The 13,925-nt window shown below is 44.0% G+C and overlaps 2 protein-coding genes across 5 annotated transcripts; one reads left to right on the plus strand and one right to left on the minus strand.

The window, feature by feature from the left end:
• Positions 1–1,705: 1,705 nt before the first annotated feature.
• On the minus strand, positions 1,706–10,051 carry LOC127308895 (uncharacterized). 4 transcript variants are annotated; one of them, XM_051339801.2, is made up of 9 exons: positions 9,536–10,051; positions 8,917–9,126; positions 8,376–8,837; positions 8,181–8,291; positions 7,916–8,095; positions 6,715–6,999; positions 5,944–6,064; positions 5,713–5,839; positions 1,706–2,365 (listed from the first exon to the last, which is right to left on the minus strand). In XM_051339801.2, exons 1-8 carry the CDS (start codon positions 9,944–9,946, stop codon positions 5,718–5,720), a joined length of 1,902 nt encoding a protein of 633 aa, XP_051195761.1. In that variant the 5' UTR covers positions 9,947–10,051; the 3' UTR covers positions 1,706–2,365; positions 5,713–5,717. The 4 variants fall into 4 exon arrangements, with proteins under 4 accessions (XP_051195761.1, XP_051195759.1, XP_051195758.1 ...); XM_051339799.1 differs by lacking the exon at positions 1,706–2,365 and adding an exon at positions 2,633–3,740; XM_051339798.1 differs by lacking the exon at positions 1,706–2,365 and adding an exon at positions 2,633–4,088.
• On the plus strand, positions 3,014–5,287 carry LOC127308896 (GDSL esterase/lipase At5g45950). The gene is made up of 5 exons (XM_051339803.2): positions 3,014–3,701; positions 3,940–4,070; positions 4,337–4,567; positions 4,651–4,903; positions 5,002–5,287. Exons 1-5 carry the CDS (start codon positions 3,014–3,016, stop codon positions 5,190–5,192), a joined length of 1,494 nt encoding a protein of 497 aa, XP_051195763.1. The 3' UTR covers positions 5,193–5,287.
• Positions 10,052–13,925: the final 3,874 nt, after the last annotated feature.

Genomic DNA, 13,925 nt, shown 5'->3' on the forward strand with positions numbered 1-13,925 from the left:
TGCGCGGCTGCAACCTCCGGTACCGTAGCAACCGCCACTGGCATGGCCTGGATTTCTTCCCGGGGCAAGACTGCCCTAGTACTCGGTCCTGGTCCAGGGTAGTGGCGGCGCTGCGCCCAACGGAGGCCGCAGTGGTGGCGCCGACCATAGTCGTGGCGGCGACGGAGGCCACCACCATGGTCGTAGTGCCGGTGAGGGGCACCAAGCGGTGCCATGCGGTGGCGGAGGCCGCCGTTCCTGTTTTGGCGGTGGCCGAAGTTTTGAACGATGGTCCGGCGACGAGCATGGAAGCGGCAGCGGTTCTCTCGTGCCACAAAGCGAGCAAAAGCAAAAGCAGGGAATCCATCCCTTTCTTACCTTTCTATGTACTTCTCTCTTTGGCCTATTCGCTCGGGGCAGAACAGTGCTGATGGCGTGAAGAGATACAGAGATTGGAAGTGAATGATTGCTTTTCATTGATAGAGACCGCGGATTATTTATATGGCCTCAACAGTCGGAGCACATGTCGATTACAATACTTATGTCTCTTCGGAAAGGACACAACTGTTCGCTAAACACAGCGATTGGACAATTCCCTAGTATGCTAAGTGCTATAGGGAATATTCTACTGAATCTGCGAGCTGCTTGATTAGCCTAATTTATTCCTAACAGCTTGGACGCGCGCGCGCGCATTGCGTGGAGGCCAGAGATTTTGGTTGACCATCACCGTGCTGGGAAGGGCCGGCGGAGATTTTGTAGCAGAGGACGAAGGTGGACGTCACGCTTCGAGGCCCACTTCATCTGCGCACAAGACGACTGGTCATGGCAGCCCATGTAAGTATTGGCGCGAAAGACGTCCTCCAACCCTGGCGCGCGTGAACATGCATGGGAGGGGCACGAGGTAAGGTCGCCCACTTCCGCGTGGCCGGACTCACCTTTTCGTCTCCCAGCAGGAGGAGGAGGGAGGCCATTGCAGTGTTGCCTGACCGTCAAGCATTCGGCGTCCTGGGTATCCAACTAGTCCAAGGCGGCGCGCGATTTCGGTTGGCGCGCGGCATGAGCGACAAGTGCTTTGGAGGAGTTGTTCACTGGCCGACGCGCGTGCACGAGCATGCCGGCAGGGCCAGCGGGTGCGTGCGGCAAGAGGTCAGTGAGCAGCCGGTGGGCGTCGACGACGATGCACCACGCCTTGGAGACGCAGCGGGACGCCGCGAGGCTGCGCGGCGATGGATGGAGGCGGCCGAGGACGTCGGCGAGGAGGTCGTGAGGTAGCCCCTGCGTCAGGTCCATGGAAGTCTCCATCGTTTGAGACTTAATTTGAGTCGTACGTGGTACCGCCGGGCACCGGCCGGCGTGGGATATTATGATCGCTTTGTTGCTTGATATAGCATGGCTTTGTTCTTGACAAGGAAAAAATAACTAGACCGGCGAAATCTTGCATCGTAATGACTAATGAAGTGAAGTTATATATTTTCTGTGGTGCATTGCTTACTGCTTTGTACTTACTCGTGATCTATGAGTGAAATCGGTTTTAATTTGTTCATTCTACATTTGTCGCCAGCATGTTACTTCATCCCTTTATATGAATAGATTATAGAAGAGAAACAACTCTCAATTTGAAACATATGTTCAGACATCAAATGTATCTATGTTACCTAGCAACTACTCTCATCATATCAGGAGAAGAATTAAGGTTTTTTAAAGATAAAATTGGCCCGTTGCAAATTAGGGCTGTAGCTGCAGCTTCCACAACAGTAATACCAATTGGCCCGGATAACATAAGAAACCTAAGACACTGGTACCCGGGCGCATTAATGTATTTTCCGGATGGAAATTTTTGCCTCTGGAGTGTCGGCGCACCTTATATGCGCCAAAAAAATTAGTACAGTAACTTCAAGTAAAGTTGAAAAAAATCTGATTTTCCGGGGAATCAAAGATGATCAAGTATTGACCTCGTATAAAAATATTTGGCTAGGAAATGATTTCCGTCGACCTCAGGTAAAAAAATACAAATTTATGGCAAATATAGCATGAATAGTAATTATATATGTGGCATTTCAAGCTTGTCTCTTTGCCCCCAAAGAACAAGAAAAGTCATTCCATGGTGAATCTTCTTATACGAATATAATACATGATCATCTTTGATTCCAGAAAAAAATTAATTATTTTTTGTATTACTGATTTATTTTTTTCATATATAGGGTTGCGCTGGGTAGCACTAATGTATTTTCCAAGCAACCCAAGCACATCCATCCCATGCCTTCCTCTCTTCTACTTTTTTGGTATCATTGCATCTCTTGTTCTTTGATTTGTTTTCCTTAATTATACAGTAGCATATATATACCAGAGGATTAGGCAGAATGACTAGTTTATTTCGTCTTTTGTCCTGGAAAATACAGATATAGATGAAAAGGTCAAGGATATAAGAAGTGTTTTCTGCATCTTCCAAGCTCTCATCGGTAGATGCGCTTTCTTATTTCACATTTTATTTAGTAGAATAATTTCGTCTTTTGTCTAGATAACAATTTTGTCTACAGATTATTTTCTCCCCTTCCATCCGGACAAGCAAATGCACCCTTTTCATGTGCATCATTTCTCTCGAGTAAAGAAACTTCTCAGTTTTCATGTACATTATTCATCATGACTAAATAAATAAAATAACTGGTGCTCAATCTGCATGGTATAAACTTATAATGTCCATCAAATATGAACAGTGCACTCATCACAGTACATCGTCTACAGAAGTTTCTGCGACAGTGACAAGTGAGCCATCTCACTGGTTTAAAAATTCACACAAGTTACATTCAGGCGATGCTTTTGAAAACTAATCATGTCACACAAAGCAGCCGCAAATTAAACTATTCAACTTCTCACCTACATAGCACCAAGCTGTCTTGGAAACCACACACTGATCTGCTCAACTGAGCAGAGCTCCCAGTCAGGGAGCATATATATGCACACGCATCAATGGCTGCGCACACTTGCTCCTTGCCAAGCTAGCACACTACATACCAGGCTGGCACAAGGTCGATCCATGAGGAGACTGGCGGCGGTGCTCGCGGTGGCATTGCTCCTCATCGCATGGCAGCCATCCCTGGGGAAGGCGGTAGCCACACAGTCCACGGCGCTGCCGCCACCAGACGAGCAGGACGACGACGCACCGAGGTACAGCCAGCCGTCACCACCGGATGAGCAGGAGGACAACCCGTCCTGGCCTGGGCTTCCACTGTTGCCGTCGCCACCCCCGCCGGAGGAATCCGATGCTCCGGTGGCTCCGCTGCCAGGTTCCCAGCCACCACCGCCGGAACCTGAGACGCCAGCACCAGCAGCGCCACCACCGCCTCGCCCCAGGCGTGCACACCTGCCGCCAAGGCAGGACGATCCAGTGGAGCCTGAAACGCCGGATCCACCTCACCAGAGGCCAGCGCCGTTGCCTCCGAAGGAGCCGACGCCGCCAAGGACAGTGGTGCCACCGCAGGAACCGGGGTGGGCTGCGGTGCCGCTGCCGCTGCCACCAACGCCGGCTCCTGGAAGGGCACTCAACTACAGCGCCACCGGCTGGACGACCATGCTGGTGTTCGGGGACTCGACGGTGGACCCCGGGAACAACAACCGGCTGCAGACGGTGATGAGGGCCAACTTCCTGCCATACGGCGCCAGCTTCCTCGGCGGAAGGCCCACTGGTCGGTTCAGCAATGGCCGGCTCATCACCGACATACTCGGTACAGACACACACTCTGCTTTTCCTTGTATCTGTTTCACTGCACGGGTAAAATCAGGCATGCACAATGCAAAACTGGGTTTCAAAGCAAACCGTGCAGAGGAATTATGGTTTGAGTTGCAAGCAAATGATGGTGGAGACTCTGTGCAGCTAAATGGGTGGTGTTTTTGGTCAGAAGGTTAGTGATGTTCACTGTTGTTCGGTATGATATATTTACGTGCAGCTTTGTGGCTGTGCAGCGGAGAAGCTAGGTATAGGGAGGACCATTCCAGGTTTCCGTGAGCCAAGGTTGAGGCCAAGGCAACTCAGAAGGGGTGTGAGTTTTGCATCAGCAGGCTCCGGATATGACGATGCGACTGCCAGGATATCGGTATGTCAGCAATATAACCTGCAACATTTTTTTCCCCATCAGAGAACTTAGTCAGGCAAGTCTATTGCATTCTGTATTTGAGATGTGGGCAAAGTTTCACTCACCTTGTCAAAAGCATGATAAAAAGATCAACCAAAAAGTAGTGGTTAAAATATGCTAACAAAACAAGTTGGTTATTGCTAGTTACTAATGCAAGCTATTTCAATTATTAAGGGTTGGTACTAGGTACTGACTAGCAACTGTGTTTTGTTTATTTTTCATGATAGAATACACTATCATTTTCCAACCAAGTCGAGGACCTGTGGCGTTACAAGAGAAATCTCCAACGACTAGTAGGACCAAGAAGAGCAGAACAACTTGTCAGGAGGGCTACATTCGTCATAAGTGCTGGAACAACTGATGTGTTCTCTCACTACCTTGCCACAAACCGTTCACGATCAGATAGTTGGCCGTCATATGAGAACCTATTGATAACACGGGTCGCTAACTATACCCAGGTAGGCATTTGTCAGATAATAGCGATGCTACATTTTGTATGCTAACTCAGTGCTGCAACTTAACGACCTGATATATTACACAGGTAATGAGAGCACTTGGAGGAAGAAGATTTGTATTTGTTGGAGTGCCCCCAGTTGGGTGTTTACCACTTGTCAGAACTTTGCTAGGCACCGGTGCAGAAAAATGCCACGAAAACATGAACTCAATGGCAGCTTCGTTTAACAGAAGGCTAGACGAAGTGGTACGTTTTCTGAAGAACCAACGAGATACCAGAGCTACGTTTATTGATGTTTATCCAATCGTAAGCATGGCGACCATAGACCCTGTTACCTATGGTAAGTTGTGATACAATTCAGTCTCTTTTAATTGCGCAGAGAAAAAAAAATGTGTGCGGTGGTTGCATCCTATGACAATGTTTTCTTATGAACACCAGGGTTGACAGACACATCAAGAGGCTGCTGTGGAACAGGGGTAATTGAAGTTGGGCAAACATGCAGAGGCCGATTAACATGCCCAGATCCCAGCAAGTACATGTACTGGGATGCAGTCCACCAAACAGAGAGAATGAACCAAATTATCACAGATCAAGTGATTATGAATTCAATTGGAGAAATTTATGCGTAGATCAAGATTGTGAATTCGAGTCTACATCCCACAAATATTGAGTCTAGCATTTTATTTATTGTAATGCATATTCCATTGCAGTTTAATAGAACAGGTTGGCCATATCATTTTCTAGTATACTCCTTATTCCATGATTGTGAGTGTGTGACTGCGAGACTTTGCACCATTTTTATTTAAGATGGCCAAATATTACAGTTGGTAACTTGTCAGAAATGAAACTGTTTGCAGAGGCATAACAAAATATGGCCCTGACAATATGTATTTTCTCAGTTATAGCTTAACTTGTGTATGTGGATCGATAGAAGTAGAGCCATGCTTAGAACATCAAGGATCTATAGAACTCTGAGTGATAGTTGTTTTTAACACCCAACAGCAGCTGAACTGTTATCTATGCAATAGTGATTATGCCAGCAACTACAGCATTTTGGGTAAATAGAGCACTACCAATTTTACTCTATGTGTAGGAAATAAAATTGCTATGCCAAAAAGAACAGGAGGATAAATAAAATAGGTAAGGTACCTCCATTAGCATGGATCTTGAACAGGCCTCGCCAAAGCAAAAAAAGGTTCTGAATTTACCGACATCAGTAATTCAATTGGGACAACCTTAGCAGGACAGCATAGTTTAAGCCTAGGCTCCAGAAAGGCTGACAATGTCCATTTGAAAGTATTAGACAGGAAAAAATATATATAGCATAAATGCAATTATAAATACTCCAGTGAGAATAAGTCCTTGGGACAATCGTAATACCTGGAGAAAGCTTCCGCCCCTCGTACAGCAGTGCTGCTAACGGGTTATTTGCCCAATGGCTCACAGCTAAGCGACTGGTTGGCTGAAAACCCACTAGTTTACCTTGTTCTGACATCACCACCTACAAATAGATGAATAAAGTGACATATCATTTGATCCAAGAGAATGAAAACATATCATTTGATTTATGATAAGTAAAAAAAGTTAACAAACACTGGAAGTACAACTTGTTTAAGAGATTTAACAGAGTAGTTTACAATTTGTTTTATGATAACTAAGGATAAAATCCAATTGCACTGAAGTATCAATAAGAATACACCAGCTAAGCAAACAGTAAAGAAATGTAGTCTCCTTCTCGTGAGTCCGGATCAAATAACCAACTAGACACATGAAAAATGAGTACTCTAAATTATACTAGTAAGTTACATTCATGCATACACTGCTAGCATAAGATAAGTGGAGAACTGATCTGAAGAATAACAGGAACTAAATTAATAAATTGCATTAGAATAACTTAAGACAGCAAAACAAATGTATTCTGCTTCAGCGAGCACGCCAAACAATTGATTGACAAGCATAGGATTAAGAAATGGCGTGATATCAATTCATGACTGAAATCATATGGATATTTTTCAAATTTCCAAAGAAATTTTTCAATATATTGTAAAATAAATATCAAACTTCAGTTGCAAGATATCATATTATACACCATCATAACAAAAAAATAAACTTCATCTGCTGCAGCATACATTTTATGAATCAGGGAATTACCTGAAAACTAGCAATATTCTGCAGACTTTCCCGGGTATTATCCTTTTGTTCAAGATGAGAAGTCGTCTCAGTGGGACTTGACACCAATAAGTTCTCAGTTTCTTGGCTAACAGTACGGGAATCCCGAGCATCATCAGAAGCTGCATACTCGCCAAGATTGATGGCCTTGAAGCAGTCAGGCAGTTCTCCAACCCAAGCTCCAATATTTTCATCAACCACTATATCTCCAGGGCAACCACATGAATCTTTTATTTTCTTGACAACAGATACGCAATAACCTCGTACCTGCCCAGGAGGAGCAAATTAGAAGAGGGAGTATTATATAACACCTGATATAGAAAAAAAAAGCAGTATTTTGCTATCCAGTTATGCAGCATAAACAGTTTGGTCTTACTAAGAAACACATGGCAATACAAATATGCTAGTTCAACCTGTTCGATATTTATTTGAAGAAAGAGCAGTGAAAGGAGTACTTTCGGAGTGAGCACTTGCAATACAGAACTTGGTGTGAAGTTTGTACAGGCTACAGTATCTTTAAAAGTACAACTATATTTTTCCTTGTTGCAAACATATTTAACGTTAAAATATTGTGATAAGTGCCACTATTCTAGACTTTTTTTCGATAAAACTATTGTAGACATACTATCAGTGGTTTCAGAGCCACAGACAGAACACTAAATTCTAGAGAGCTGAATAGTTCTTGGAGTGTAATGATTTTGTCATCAGATATGCCCTTAATTATACACAGTAAGTAGTTCTGATGGACATTGCACAAGGGTAGTAGTTACAAAAGTATACAAGCTACATGACAATTGCCAACGCGAACAAAACAGAACATCCATCACAAAGCAACAGCGTCTTAAGAGATGACTTTTCAATAAATCATGTAGACTTACTTTAGCACCTTCAATTTAGAGACTCCCTCTTTTGTAGTGAGTGGTTATTAGTTATTATATGCAAGTTGCAGCAAATAAATGTCCCCTGTCAGAATAACGCCAAGTAATTAAAGTAGAAGCATTTCATTTTAGAATATTAGTCATTTGAAATACTATAGGGAAATCCTGATGACTCAGTGTCTGTGAAAGTGCTATGGGCATATCATGCATAAACCCCAGAAAACAAAAGCTGACACAAAGAAAATTAGGCCTAAAAACAAAATTTTCCCTAGGAAGAGCAAGAAAGTTACAAGGAATAAGCATACCTCACTATTATCCAGAGAATGGACATCAGAACAATATCTTTGTGGTGAGGAGGAGCATGAACTACCCATGAACAAACTTTTGTCTTTAAGAGACTGAGGCCAGAATAACTGAGCAAGGACACCAACAATAAGAATAACAGAGCTACCAGCCAGAAAAGCAAAGAGCTTGTTCAGATAACCCTGCACTCAAAGAAACAATGTTGGCAACGAGAAATAACAAACATTTTTGTGAGGAAGCTTCTACTAATATAAAGTACCAGCATACATTGTTCTTTCTAATCTTTGATGGTTCTGCATTCCAGTGGGAATGAAAAGTTTTGCCAGGTAATGTGAATTGATCTTCAAAATACATGTCAAGAACATTCCCTAGTTCCGCCTACAGGAAGAGAAAACTTAAATGGATAAGAATGATCAAAGAAAATATGCCTACAGAAAGCACGGGTAGAGAGTAGCCATGTACCAGTTGGAAGTGGGATACAAGAACTTCCCGCCTATTATTTGTTAACTCATGACAGCCTTTAAGCTCTGTATTCTTGAATGCTGCGGCATTAATTTGCAGTTTATAAGAAGGGATGAACTCATGAGCCCAAAGAACAAAATCAGGACCCCCAATCTCCTCCAAGCTTCCGTATTTTGGGGCTGGCCACCATGCACTCTTTGGTTTGCCCACTTCATGAGAAGACTTAGCAAGATCAAATCTCTCCAAGCATCTCCTAGCATTATTTGCTACTTCTGCCTCGGCAATTCGGTGTATACAAACAGTGGAATCGGATGAGCAGTTTGGCTTCCGGATTTGAAACAAACCAGCAGTGCCCCCGAGGTAATTCTTTTCGGTATCCTCAATGACACATGAGAAGATGGCTTCAGCAAGAGCAGATAGAAGTTTTCCATCTGATGAACTAATGCTAAAATCCACAGGAACCTGGTACGGATTCACAAATTAGCAACAGGTAAACAACCAAAAAGAATCCAGTATCAAGAATTCAAGACCCAATGTACACCTTTCGGGGTTTGCTCCAATCTTCTAAATCTCTCCCTGAACCTGGAGAGAAGACTTCTAGACGAAAGTTTGCGAGCTTCTCCATTACAACTTGCTTAAGGGCCATAGCCAAAATACTGTCGGAATCAGGTTCGTTTTCCGAGAAGAAATCATCGCCATAGTCTTTCTTTATCTTGCTGGCCTTCTCTTGAACTTCCTTGGCTTGCAAAATCTACAAATCAGCAAAACTTCCTCAAGAAAAAATGAAGAAAGAAAATCGGGCCAAAGTAACGAATCTTATCATCTTTGGCGCGTACAGACAAACTAGCGAGTTTCTTCTTTGATAAACACAATAAAACGGTGCAAACACCAACCCCAGATTGCACACTTATCTCTATTGCATCGTGAATGCCTTGCCCAGTTGCGGAATCTACATGCGTAATTTAGTTTCTCCAACTGTTTCACGATGTGTGAGCATGTTTTCTATGATCTAAAGTACTGGAATGCTGTTAATATTCAAACGAGCGTTTCCTATATTAGTGAAGCATAACCACATCCAACAAAATCAATCCGAACTGGTAGTACAGTTTAGCACTGCAAAGCGTACTAAGCTAGGTGGAGGCGGAGGTGGAAGCGCTCACCAGTCGAGTGGACGCGGCGCCGCCAGGACCAGGGAGGAAGGCCTCCATGACCATGGCCTCGGATCCAGCGCCTAGGTGCGCCTCCGCCGCCACGCCGCCGTCGGCCGCCGCCGCGGCCGCGACCGCCTGCTCCCGCCGCGCGGCGCCGGTGACCTCGAGCCGCGCGAGGCCCGCCTCGTAGCACCGCGCGATGGGGATGACGCGCCTGCCGTCTCCCTCCGCGACTCGGGTTTCTCTTCCGCCGCTGGCGCGAGCCGCCACGGCGGGTAGGCGGAGACGGGGGAGGGCGAGGCGAGGCGCGGGGGTCGGCTGTGGTGGGGCTCTGAGGAAGCGGGGTGGGTACCGGGAGGAGGCGAAGCGCGGGGGGAGTGGCGGCAGGTGGAGCGGGAGGAGGAGGGACGGGGACGGCATCCTGCCGGAGGAATCGCCGGAGTCGAGGGCGGCGCCGGCGACCGGGGAGAATCGCGGGTGGTTCTCGGAGGTTTATCGTGTCATGTCTTGAATTCCGGGGATTTTGTGATTTACACGGTGGCACCGCACTACTGCAGATACATTTAAATTTAAACAAATCTCAGATCCCTCCCTCGTTTTTTTGATTATCCATATTAAGATTTGTGATCAAGAACAATACATGTTGAAATCATAGTTTCTATGTTTGTGATTTCGTAACTAAAGTAACTACCCTCTAAATTTGGAATCATAAAACTCTGAATATCTTATTGATGAATTATATTGATGAATTGTTATTGTTCACACTACAACTTAAAAGAGAGAATAGCCAAGTGAACCCATGAACCCCGGTCAAATTTATGATAAGAAACACCTTTTTATTGTAATTATCTTACTCTCTATTTGCTGCATTATTTTAATCCAAAAATACCAAAAATATTTACTTATCTTATTTGCACACAAAACCCCAAAAATAATCAGCATTTACTTAGTTTACTTTATTTGTTTTGTTTACTTTACTTTACTTACTACTTTTATTTACTATTACTAATACGAAACCTTGTGCTTGATAACCACACGGTGAAGTTGGGGACACAAGGTTTTATTTTACTTTGCAGAATTGCTAGAAGAAGAGGAGGAGAGACAGCTTTTTGGCCAATTCCCCGAGAGTTCGATATAACCCTTGAGCAGGGACGGAGCCAGGAATTAAATTCGAGGGGGGCCAAATGAACAACTTTTTTGCTTGGAGGGGGCCATATGGGTGAATTTAGATCTTCTTTCTACATTTTTCTACACAATACAAGGGGGTTTTAGAATTTTTTCCATCATTAGGGGGGGCCATGGCCCTGGCCAGCACCCCCCTGGCTCCGTCCCTGCCCTTGAGTCACCCTTGTGGGGAAAATCTCTTCCTAACTACATACTCTGCACTTCGAGTCCCAATGTTATCAGACGCCTCGGTGTGCCGGGGGGGGGGGGGGGGGGGTTGCCCCCCCTCCCCGCGGCATGGACCGTTGCCATAGTCTACATATACCTCTTGTAGGTTTATAAGCTAATCCAGAGCAGTTGAATAGCAGTGGATCAAGACGGTGGTGCGAAGATTGTGCGTGACCTTGTTGGGGTGGCGGCTCGGGGGATTGCGTTCGTGGCATCGGCAACCCTTGCTTCGAAGATAACGGTGGACATCACCAAAGGCCACCTGGAAGCAGGCGTGGGGCCGTGGGGGCGCTGTACGGTGGCTTGCTCGACCACCGTGAACGAGGTAATTAGGATTGAAGTAGAGGGCCGAAGGACTTTGGGCCATCTACATATCATCACCAATTCACCACCACAACTCTGTCATCTTTCTCTAGGATCTCTTGATCTCCATGGTCTGCGAGGAGCTGTAATTTGTCGCAGGTTTCCTTATAGGCAGAACAGTACCAATGGCTCCCCTGCAAAGAGAACGCCGCACGGCGCGACGAGCTGACGAGAAGTGTGGTCCCGCAATGTTGTCTCCCATGTGAAAGATACACCCATGATGATCTGACATGCTATTTGTCAGGCGTCGTTGGCGTCCCTACGGACAGAGTCGCCGTGTTCTGCATTCCGATGAAGTTGCCGTGCCATGTTGGTGCATATGTTTTTTGTTAATTGGTACAAAGTGAGATTATGAATTATGTCACACATTCTTTTTCCGATGCTTTTATTTTACCGACTTATATTGTTATAAGTCTAGATCAACATTTCTTATACACTTTTCCAAAAAAAGATTCAAACAATAAAATAAGGTTATGATGTTTTCAGGGAGTATACTTCCAGAAGGTTTTCTGAAGATCTCTGAAATCTACGCGAGGTCAAATGCACCATTGGACTCAGACGATTATCATACGATTGCTCTACACCTGATGTATGGGCTGTAGTTATTTCTTGGTATAACGATTTAAGCTGGTGGTTCGCTCTTCTGCCATGTTTCAGAAAAGTAATATATTTCTCCTATGTGTATCACTGTAGTAAGTCCGAGATTGGTTGCGTGGAATGCCTTACTTATTCGTTTGGAATCCATTCACCTTTCGGAAGGCACCGATAAATTTCGTTGGAACTTACATCCAATGGAAAAAAAATTCAGTAAGTTTATTATACAATGCGATTATACATCCTGATATTCTAGTCGATAATAACAAGAAAATTTGGAAGATGAAAGTACCACTTAAAACTAAGTTTTTTTTGTTGGTACTTACGTCGAGGGGTGATCCTAACCAAAGATAATCTTGTTAAACGTAATTGGCATGGAAGTAGACAGTGTGTGTTCTGTCAACACGATGAGACAATTAAACACTTATTCTTCCAATACCGTTTTGCTAGGTCTATATGGTCATGCATCCAAGTAGCTACAGATCTGTATCCTCCGACTAATGTAGCCAATATCTTTGGGAATTGGCTTCATGGTATCGATCCCTCACAGGTTTAGAACGCTTATTAGGGTGGGAACGCTTGTTGTTGTATGGTCGTTTTGGCCGTGTAGAAATGACAAGGTTATTAATGATAAGAATTATTCCCTCTTGCAGGTTATCTACAGATGTACCGGTACTCTTCGTTCGTGGTCTGCTCTACAGAAAGTGGTGAATCACGACCTGTTTATGGAGGTATGTAAACAGTTGGAGGCTACGGCGAGGGATACTTTTTCCCAACATGGGTGACAGCATAATCTACGGATCGAGTCGCCTCTGGCTACCTAGGCGTTTGCACAGTTGCTTATCATGGATCTGTACAACGTCTTTTTTATCCTTTTAGAACTTTTGGTTCCTTGGACTTGGATGGCTGTGTGCATCTTGGTTATGCAGAGGACGGGTGTAATTGGTGGTTATGAGTAATAAAAGCACCCATTATAAAAAAAACCATTGTAGTAAGTTTTGTAATTTTTCGCTATTTGTGTATTTTCTGTTCAAATATGCAATTTCTTTCCTATTTCTATTTGGCATGGCTAATTGCTAAATAAGTTTGAATTACCGTCTTTACATTATCGTTGTTCGCCAACATGGAAGAACACAAAATGAAGTGTTTATTACATATCTAAGGCAAGCATCAACTTCAACTAGATGTTCCAGCTGTTATAGCACATGTTGCAGGCAGTAAATCAACTTCAATTTTGAATGCTCTACGAAAAACAAGATCCTCAAGCTTTCTCACGGACATTGCACTCAGAGCCAAAGTTGGAATCGTTCTCCTTTCTTATTTGTCATGGTAATTATATTTTCATGGATGTGTTAGGATCACCTCATGGACAAACTTTTTATTCACCCAATTATGCTTATAGTACATCCATGTTTCTTGATAAATTTATTTCAACAATTTTCCGCAGCAACGTGCAGGATATTATAAAGTAACATACAAGTGTGCCAACAAATACCCTAACAGTACAGCTACCCCTTAAGCCCGGCCACTTCGTTCATTCCAATTAGGAGTTGTTTGTTTGCCTCGGAGTGAACAATCCTAATACATCGTGCATGGAAGGTTGCGTTGTTGCTCTAGTACTATTTGTCTACTATCACCATGGCATGTGTCGACATCCTCGAGATCTTGTCCGACTTGGTGAACCAGGGGTAGAAATTCGAGTTGCTACATGACCTGTAAAACAACCACGAGCCTGATACTTTGGTTTCCTCCTTGATCTTATTAGCAAACTCCAAATATGATGATGATGTAAATACATAATTGGGAGAGAGATGTAATGACTGAGGAAAGAACCTCACATATACACATAGAGCGAGAGTTACATGTGTGATGCATGTAAAATACATACATGAACTTGTTTAGTGACGTCTTGGGCACTAGTGCATTTGTGGAAGCTGCAGCTGCAACCTTAGTTTGCAACAGCAAATATTTATCTGAAACAATCTGATTCTCCTAACGAGAGTGGTAGGTAGGTAACAAATTTGAACTCTGTATGTTTCACATTGGGTAG

The sequence above is a fragment of the Lolium perenne genome, chromosome 6, assembly GCF_019359855.2.
Source record: "Lolium perenne isolate Kyuss_39 chromosome 6, Kyuss_2.0, whole genome shotgun sequence".
Classification (NCBI taxonomy): domain Eukaryota; kingdom Viridiplantae; phylum Streptophyta; class Magnoliopsida; order Poales; family Poaceae; genus Lolium; species Lolium perenne.